Here is an 8,917-nt window from a genome sequence, read left to right on the forward strand (position 1 = left end):
TAAAAAAAAAAAAAATGTCAGGCAAAGTCCAGTGAGGTAGGATATGGTTTAATGAACTTGCTCATTGGACTCTGGGTCCCAGATGAATCAGGAGGCGCCCGTATGGCTTCTCTTGTTCCACACGAAGGATCTTCTGTGCAGACAGTACTAGTTGGGAAAGGAGAAGGCAGGTCACACTGTCACTATGGTGACGAGTGTGCTGTAGCAGTGTCTGGCCTGTCTGCCCCTGTCTTTCTTGGCCTACACTCACCCAGGAGCAGGTAGAAGACCCGAGAAGCCAGCTTGCGGGGGCTGAGAGGGGGCACCAGGCTGCTGAAGTCAGGTACCCTGTTGGCCTGCAGCTCCAGGGCTACGGCCCTGCGGGGTTGAGGACTGTCAGCTGGGGTTGACACACTAGCCCTACCCCCTGAGGGGCCCCTCTCTGGTACCTAAATACAGCCTCGGAAGTGAGCAACTCAGGCTCTGGAGGCATCTCCACGGGCACTTCAGGGAGTTCAGGCAGCATGGGCAGTGCAGGGGCCTCTGGCTGCCCCTCCTCCATCCAGGCCCTAGGGGACCAAGGGAGGCAGCTCAGGGAAGGGGTGGGTAGCCGTGGCAGTGACAACAGGCAGGGCCGCTGTGGGTTTGAGCTTGCACCACCGCCGCCTGCCTGCTTACCACCGTTCTTCAGGGGGGATGAGGCTAGTCCGGGACTTTTCCTCCTCAGCTGCTTCCAGGGAGAGCTCTGTCGAGGGAGAGAGCACCAGGGAGTCTGCTTGGCTCTAAGGGGCCATGCTGGGGATGTAGTTCAGTGGTGAGGCATTTGCCTGACATGCACAAGGCCTTGGGTTCAGTCCTCGGGACTACAGAGCTCCCCTCCCCACGTTCCGGAGCCTAGTATAGACTTGTGCAAAGTGGGAGCCCTGGAGAATCAAGTCTGTGCCCCCTTCATGTTCGGCATGCCCCTCCCTGTCAGAAACAGCCTCAGCAGCTGGGGTGCTCGCTTCCCGAGGCGGGTTAGGACAGTGGGTCCCACCTGCCCCTCTTGTGCAAGTGCCTACCTGAAGAGAGCATGAGGGGACCACTGGGCTCCTGGGCCTCCCTCAGAACCTGCGGGTGGGAGAGCAAGAACTGAGACCCAAGCACCAGTCAGGGTCTTGGTCTGGTAAGCCAGCTGGTGCACGCCAGGAGGAAGTCGGCTAGAGCTTGCCGGAGCCGAGGGGCTTCCAGGGCGCGGTGGAGGTGGTTACCTCAATCTCACTCAGCCCTTCGGTCTTTCTTCGTTCCTCCTCCTCTGCCACGCCCCTCTCCTCAGCTGCCTCTACAGGCTCCAGTGGTGGTCTTTGTCTGAGCATTCTTGGGGGCACCTGGGCACAGTGGGTCCATAAAGCTAGTAGTTCTGGGGCCAGCCAGCCAGCTGACAACGAAGAGAAAGGTTTAAATCATAAGACCGAGGAGTCCAAGTTCTGAAGATCCCACCTGCCCCACCGTCACCGTTCTTACAGACGGTCGGGGTCCTGAAGAGCTCCGCTGGGCTTGTGATCATCCTTTCGGGCTGGACCACGGGCTGCAAGAGGGTGAAAGGCCAGCGGCCCTTTATGAGAGCGCCACTCCTCACTGCCCCTCTGTCCGCTGTTCCCAGGGCCCAGGCCTCTGCAGGCTCATGACCGGACCCACAGTGCTTGTGGCTAAAAGGGCAGATGGTAACCTGGTGTCCGGGGATAAGCTGGGCATTTGCAGTCCCACACACATGCACTTTCTAGGAAGTAGGGCCTTCTCTTGTACTCCCAGGGCTGCTTGGGAGTTCAGAAGTCCAGCCAGACCTGCGTCCCTAGGGGGAACTTGAGCCGCACTCACATACTCCGAGCAGTGAACCCCGGGCTGTAATTGTTCCTCAAATTTCTCCCGGGAGATCTGAGTCTCCTTGTCCCAGAATTGTAACTGGCGGCGTCGGCGGCGTCGGCCAGGTCTCCTCAGAGGAGACGGGAGCCTCTTCTGGAGTAGAAGGAGAGGCAAGGGTCAGGCTGTCCGTCTCCCCTTTCCAGTGGACTCCTAGTGGCCCACACTCTGCCCCTGTCAGTTGTCTGGGGAAGCTTGGGTAAGGTCCTTTCGTAACTCCTAGCTTACTCAAAGGTTCCTATTGGGAAGAGAAGCCACACCATGAGGTAAGAAAGGGACATCTTTTACTGTGTAAGCAAAATCCTCACTGTGAACTAGCAATGGCCATGGGCTTCAGGACAAAGATTTAGGAAGGGAAGATAAAGAGGCTGTAGCTCAGGGAAGAACCTACTCACCTCTGGACTAGGTGGGGCAGGTAGACGCAGCTCCCGAGGCGGGGTCACCTCTGCAACAACACCCATAAGCCCCCTCACTGGTTTGTTGTTGGTTTGTTTGTTTTTTAAGACAAGGTCTGGTGGGGCTGGAGAGATGGCTGAGAGGTTAAGAGCACCGACTGCTCTTCCAGAGGACCTGGGTTCAATTCCCAGCACCCACATGGCAGTTCACAGTTGTCTGTAACTCCAGTTCCAGGGGACGAAACACCCATGGCAAAACACCAACACAAGGTCTGGCACTCTAGCCCCAGACGGTTTTTGGCAATCCTGCCCCAACCCGTTTCTGGAGTGACTGGGCTACCGATGTTTAATCTCCACACTTCATTAGTCTTCGTTTGTTTGGTTTTTGTTTTCAGAGAGAGGGTTTCTTTATGTAGTCCTGGATGTCCTGGAACTCACTTTGTAGACCAGGCTGGCCTTGAACTCACACAGATCCTAAGCCCTGGGATTAAAGGCCTGCACCACCACCACCACCACCACCGCCCGGCTAACCCCTTCATTCTTGCAGCTACAGACGGTGTCTTCCTCAGAAGGTAGGGGTAAGGACTTTGGTCTCTGCAAGTGTCCAAGTCTCTTCCCAAGGAATCACCAGGTGACGGACACTCACCCGTGGGGAGGGCCCCAGGCTCCCAGCCTGTCAACTTCTGTACCTCAGGAGGTAAGACCTGGCCTGGAAGTGCTTCTGGTATCTCTTCAACCCTGCGGGAGGGGGGGGGGGGGACAGGCAGATAAGGAAACCCTTCCCAGCAATGACCCCTTACCTGGTACAGGGATTCCTGCCCTTACTGTGCAGGGGCTGGAGGCGAGAGTGAGGGGACCACACCATCTCCCTCCAGGGCCCGGGGTTCTTCCTTGGATTCTGCGGAGAGAGGATCAGTACACTTAGGAGACAGGAGAACGGGGCACTGTCCACTCCCAGGTTGGCTGTGCGGGGACCTGACCATCCAGTGCCGGGGAAGCCCTCCGCAGCCGGCCTCGCCGACGCCGCCGTTCCTCCAGCAGTATGGCGTCGTCTTCCTCGGCGATCAGCAGGTCCAAATCTCCTCGACTGACCTCTGGGAGATCCTGCTCCCCCTACGGACAGAGGAAGAGAGTGGATTTTTGAGGTTGAGCCCAAGGAAGCCCAGTGGGTACTCAGGGGGCGGGGTGGGGGGAGGGGGAAGTGGAAACAGAAGGCAGAACTACAGGGATGCGGTGGGGCTGCACTGGAGCCCTGTGTTTCAGGGGGAGCTCACCTCGATCCGCAGCATGCGTATGGGCTCTGCCTCCTGTAGGGTGATGATCTCGGGAGACTGCACAGTGGCTAAGGCCCTGTCTGGAGGGGTGGCAAAGTCACAGCAGCGCTACTACTTCTTTCCAAGTTGTTGGGGCAAAAGCATGGACTTTGGAGACCGAGAGCCAGACCCAGGCTAGGCTAATTACCAGCAAATACTCCGAGTGCATTTCAGGTTGGCCTCAAGCTAAGAGACCTTGCCTGCCTCTGCCACTGCTGAGATTAAATGTGTGCAATCACCACACTCGGCCTCCAAGTTCATTTCTTTTTCTTTTTTCTTTTCTTTTCTTTTTTTTTTCGAGACAGGGTTTCTCTGTGTAGCTTTGTGCCTTTCCTGGAACTCACTTTGGAGACCAGGCTGGCCTCGAACTCACAGAGATCCGCCTGGCTCTGCCTCCCAAGTGCTGGGATTAAAGGCGTGCACCACCACCGCCCGGCTCCAAGTTCATTTCTGTGAGCCTTAAAATAAAGATGATAATTCTGACCTCATTTGGACTCTTTTTTAAAGATTTATCTTAATTGTTAATTATGTAAATGTGTATATGTCTCTATGTGGGTACATGGGTGCCAGTGTATCAGATCCTCTGGAGGCAGAGTTATAGGTAGTTGAGAGCCACTGTGTGGATGGTGGGAACTGAACCTGGGTCCTCTGTCTGAGCAGTCAGTACTCTTACCCAGTTTGCCAGCCCCTGGCTTTGAACTCTTGGTCTTCCTGCCTCTACTTTCTGAGTGCTGGGATAACAGGTGTCCACCTGTTTTTTGTTTTTTTTGTTTTTGTTTTTGTTTTTTTTTCTCCCCCAAAAAAGGAAATGTTGAAATGGTTTCCTTAACCAGTCTAGGCTGGCCTTGAACTCAGTCTATAACCCAGGCAGGTTATAAAACTTGCAGTTTAAATAAACTATGTATCTAAGTTATATAAACTTGCAGTTTTCCCACCTCAGCCTCCCAAGGAAGTGAAATTACAGACATGTGTCCCTGGGCCTGACTGGGCCTGCCTCTTAAAGAGTTATCTATTCAGCTCCCTGTGCCTTTCATCAGAACGGCCCTCCCAGCTGACCTGGCTCTGCGGTGACTTCAGGAGGAGTCTCCTTACCAATTTTCTCTGGGGTCACAGCCTCTAAAAGGTGTCGAATCTTTGGGAAGAAATTGGGAACAAAAGATAGGTGTCAGCTTCAGTCCTCTAAGTCCTCATTTTCAAAACAGTCAGTGGACACTGGACACCAATCTGGCAGTCTCTATATTTTTTTTATTTTAGAATTTTTGCTTTCTTATTTATTTTTGAGACAGCTCTCACTGTGTAACTCAGGTTGGCCTGAAAAAAAATTTTTTTTAAGATTTTATTTATCTGTGTGTGTATGCATGCATCCTTGGAGGCCAGAAGACAGGGTTGGATGTTGGATCCCTGGAGCTGGAGTTAGGGGTGGCTGAAAGCTGGCGGTGAAGTCCTGTCCTCTGTAAGAGCAGGATACTCGTAACCACTGGGCCATGGCTCCAACCCAATCCCCACCCCTGCTTTAAATAGTCCTCCTTGAAACTCTTGAGTTCTTAAATTAGCTTATATCACTACATCCAGCATGTGCGTGCGTGTGTGTGTGTGTGTGTGTGTGTGTGTGTGTGTGTGTGTGTTCGAGAGTTTTCAGAACTGGGAGTCAAATCTAGGGCTTTGTGCACGTTAAGCAAACACTGGGCTACACCAACCCCTAAACCAAACCTTTGTGCCATTTGACATCAGGATGCCATAGAGTCACCAGCCTACCTGTCTGTTGTCCCTCCTGTCCCTGTCCTAGCCTCACCCCTAATTTGTCACCTTGTCAGTTTGTGCAAAAAGTACCGCGACATCCATGTATCAACTGTGGTTGTGGACAGAGATGAAGAGAAAAGCCTCTTGGGTAGATGGTGGTGGGGACAGTCTGTGTGTGATGCCAGCAGAGTCAATGAAAAGGACAGAGCAGGCTGGGCGCTCAGGTTCCAACCATCCTTTGCTTCTGGCTTCGAGTGGGATCATGAGTTCATGGAAAGGGCGGCCTTAGACTAAGTCTGTAAGGCTCAGTAGGCCCTGACTTGCAGAGAATGAAGAGCCATTCTTGGTGGGTTGAGAAATGTATTTTCACAAGCAGACGTGGCACTTTGGGGACATGGGAAATGGGCTGGTGTTTGGTAGCTAAGGATGCCTAGAGAAGAGCGAAGAAGGGGCTGGGTACCACTAAACCCAGGCACCACGGTCCCTCGGTGCTGATACTCTGCATTCAGGGCCAACGGCTTGACTGAGACAGTGGGGTCTGGAGTACTGTCTAAGCTGTGGGGATGATGGGAGAGGACAGGGAAGAAAAACCACCATCTAGATTCAGGTCTCAGGGGTGGGGGCAGTGGAGACAGGGGAAGAATGCCTCTCCCGGGGAAACCGTTCTCTCAGGTTGACTCTAAGTAAGCGCGTGCTTGCGTGTTTACACCCACCAATCCCCTTGCTCCATGGCCTCTTACGGAAACCTCTGGCAGGGTCCCACCCCAAACCTTAGCGTCAGATTGACACAAGGACACCAACTCTCCCTTCTTATTGTCGTCTTGTGACTCCTGAGGTGATCTAGAGAAGTGAGCCCTACCTGAGGAATATCAAATGGACTGGGAAGTCTGGGATCCACAGACATCGTCCCAAAAAACGGTTCTGGGGCATCTTCCAGTGTCTCCATCATGGCCAGGCAGTTGGGAAGAAGCAAGCTAGGTCTGGGAGAGAATGTGAGATGTCAAGGACAAGTCTGGCAGTGGGTGGGATGGCTCAGTAGGCGCTGCCACAGACACCCCCCCCCAAAAAAAAAAGAAGAGGCTGAGACCAAGCAGGTCTGGATGGCCCCAGTTCCAGGGACTCACAGGTCAGCCTCCTCCATATCAATCCGAATCCGCAGCTGGGCCCGGTGCAGGTGCTCCAGGATGTGCTGGATGTCTTCTGTGGGCGGGGAGGGTGAAAGAACCAGCTTAGCCACGGGCCATTCAGCTCTCGCCCACCTCCAGGGTCCCCAGCCTTACCCACAAGGTACTGGCACTGCTGTGAGTACACCCTTATCACACCAATCTGCAGCTGGGCGGAGAGATAGAGGGAGAAGCGGGGCCGGGGCAGCCCGGGCATCGGAGGTTGTACCCGCACCAGCACATAATTGAGGATTTCCTCACTGGGAGAACAACAGGCTCTGATCAATGCGGCACTCACAGGAGCTCCCAAACCGGAGGCCCCTCCCTCTTTTCCGGGTCTTACCAGGTCTTTACTACGTTCACTTTCAGGTATTCGCGCTTCACCAACCGGCTGCCTCGGGTTGCCGCCAGCCTGGAGGGGTGGGGACGGGTATGGCCTGTCAAACTGAGATTCCCACTACGTGGCTCCTGGCGTCAGCCATCAGCCCTGGCTCACCAGATAGTGGAGAAGCAGCCTGTGTGGCGCTGAAGCACGTTGGGATAGTAGAACATCTTCTCTCGGTTTCACGCCCAGCACCAATCCCGTTTGGATCGCAATCCGAATTCTTTAGGACGCGGGATTCCCAGCACCATTGAAGAGCAGTAGGAATTTGGACAGGGGGCATGGTGGATATGGGTGCAAAAAGCCCAGTTAATAAGGCGGCCAACTACTGGTAATTGAATTAGGAGGTATCCCAACAGAGCCGCAGGCGCTGGGCACCCCGCATTCTGCCATTCCTGAGTAGGTCTGCACATCACTCGAGGGCGTGGAACTTACCTTCAGGGTTGGCGTCCTGGACAGAGATGGGGAGCTCCAAGGGGAAGCCTGGCAGCGACAAAAGACAGTCTTCAGGGAAGACGGAGTCCTCGTCAGCAGGCCTTCTTCGTCCCCAAGCACAGAGACGGCGTCGAGCGTCTGGACCTGGCTCCGGGTCCAGTCTCCCTCCAGCGGGACCAGGAGCACGCTCTCCGAGGCTTTGCGCCAGGACAGCCAATGGGGAGCCGCGGAGGCGAAGCTCTGACTCCCGGTGCCTGGCAGCAAAACTCAGTTCCAGGCCATAGGCTCTTGGAGACTGATGCGGAGCCAATCAGGAGAACCCTGAGCGCTACCGCGGCATTGTGAGGTGCCCTGGCCAATGGGCTCTCGTTCTTTCGGGTAGTAACAAGGATTTCTCCAAGGGGTTCCGCTGGCCAATGAACGAGAAGGAAACCCAGTTTCCCCCTGGAGACAGCTTGCTAGCACGGTAGCTACTGGAATGGGAGATGGGGTCATGTCAAGGGCAAATGCCCTGGCGCTGCTTATAATACAGAGATGCAAGGCACCGTACCTTGCCTGGGCATGAGCCCTGTTCTTACTCCTAAACGCTACCAACCGGATTTTGTGTCCAGGAAGGGTCTGTGTTGCACTAAGTGTGAGGTGGCCTTGTAATCACCACATGTCGACAAGGAAGAAAACAGCCACAAGAGCTGTAACTACAAACTCCCGAAATCTCACCTGCCACTTGGCAGGGAGGCAGGTTTAGCCAAGGCAATTTAGACAACATCTCTAAGCAAAAAGCAAAAACACAGGCCAGGCGTGGTAGTGCGCACCTTTTATCTCAGTGACAGGAGGAGGTCTATGAGTTTGAGACTAGCTGGGTCTACAGGCCAGTTAGGAAGCGAGAGCGAAACCCTGTCTCAGGAAAAAAAAAAATAAATAAATAAAATATATATATATAAAACAGGGCTGGAGTGTAGCTCAGTAGGAGAGAGCTTGCTGTGCATCTGCAAGGCCCCGGGCTCGACTCTAAGGACTGCAAACACGGAAGAAAACAGCCTTTGATCCAAGCACTCAGGAGGCAGAGTCAGGCAAAGCCTATGAGTCTGAGGCCATGAAGGTCTACACTGTGACTTCCAGGCGAGCAGCAAAACAAAAGACGAAGGTGTGTGCATGCCTGCAATCTCAGATCTTGGGAGGAAAGGCGGGAGTTGAAGGACAGCCTTCACTTGACAGTGAGTTTAACACTGGCCTGGGCCATCGGGAGATGCAGCTCAAAAACCTCAGAATTAACAAAGTACATGGGTTTTTGTTTTGCTGTTTTGTTTTCTTTCCTTCTTTCTTTCTTTCTTTCTTTCTTTCTTTCTTTCTTTCTTTCTTTCTTTCTTTCTTTCTTTCTTTCTTTCTTTCTTTTTCTTTCTCTCTCTCTCTCTCTCTCTCTCTCTCTCTCTCTCTCTCTCTCTCTCTCTCTCTCTTTCTTTTTGTTGTTGTTGAGAAGGGTTTCTCTGTGTAGCCCTGGCTGTCTGGAACTCTCTCTGTAGACCAGGCTGGCCTTGAACTCAGAGATCCACCTGCCTCTGCCTCCTGAGTGCCATGCCTGGCTCAAGGCATTTTTTTTAAAAACCAGAAATT

At 53.6% G+C, this 8,917-nt stretch overlaps 1 protein-coding gene across 2 annotated transcripts; it reads right to left on the reverse strand.

Annotated features, from left to right (window-relative positions):
* Positions 1-27: 27 nt before the first annotated feature.
* Rec8 (REC8 meiotic recombination protein) lies at positions 28-7,504 on the reverse strand. 2 transcript variants are annotated; one of them, XM_052733160.1, is made up of 20 exons: positions 7,307-7,504; positions 6,986-7,094; positions 6,833-6,901; positions 6,607-6,749; positions 6,451-6,526; positions 6,186-6,306; positions 4,679-4,718; positions 3,548-3,627; positions 3,254-3,386; positions 3,099-3,171; positions 2,920-3,011; positions 2,274-2,323; positions 1,837-1,974; positions 1,483-1,546; positions 1,230-1,396; positions 1,041-1,089; positions 658-724; positions 429-548; positions 251-357; positions 28-147 (listed from the first exon to the last, which is right to left on the reverse strand). In XM_052733160.1, the coding sequence occupies exons 2-20, from the start codon at positions 7,039-7,041 to the stop codon at positions 62-64; spliced, it is 1,731 nt and encodes a 576-aa protein (XP_052589120.1). In that variant the 5' UTR covers positions 7,042-7,094; positions 7,307-7,504; the 3' UTR covers positions 28-61. The 2 variants fall into 2 exon arrangements, with proteins under 2 accessions (XP_052589120.1, XP_052589121.1); XM_052733161.1 differs by lacking the exons at positions 4,679-4,718; positions 6,451-6,526; positions 6,607-6,749; ... (1 more) ...; positions 6,986-7,094; positions 7,307-7,504 and having other exon boundaries at positions 6,186-6,204.
* Positions 7,505-8,917: the final 1,413 nt, after the last annotated feature.

Source organism: Peromyscus californicus, unplaced genomic scaffold, assembly GCF_007827085.1.
Source record: "Peromyscus californicus insignis strain IS unplaced genomic scaffold, ASM782708v3 Scaffold_12__1_contigs__length_115047231, whole genome shotgun sequence".
In the NCBI taxonomy this organism is placed as follows: domain Eukaryota; kingdom Metazoa; phylum Chordata; class Mammalia; order Rodentia; family Cricetidae; genus Peromyscus; species Peromyscus californicus.

What these genes read in the sequence shown, in the direction of transcription:
- Rec8 (XM_052733160.1), bottom strand. Translation starts at nt 7,041, where the DNA reads ATGTTCTACTATCCCAACGTGCTTCAGCGCCACACAGGCTGCTTCTCC. An exon ending in TCCCCTCATGCTCTCTTCAG is followed by an intron (nt 725 to 1,040) that starts GTAGGCACTTGC and finishes CTCCCTCGACAG; the next exon opens with AGCTCTCCCTGGAAGCAGCT. An exon ending in ATCCCCCCTGAAGAACGGTG is followed by an intron (nt 549 to 657) that starts GTAAGCAGGCAG and finishes TTGGTCCCCTAG; the next exon opens with GGCCTGGATGGAGGAGGGGC.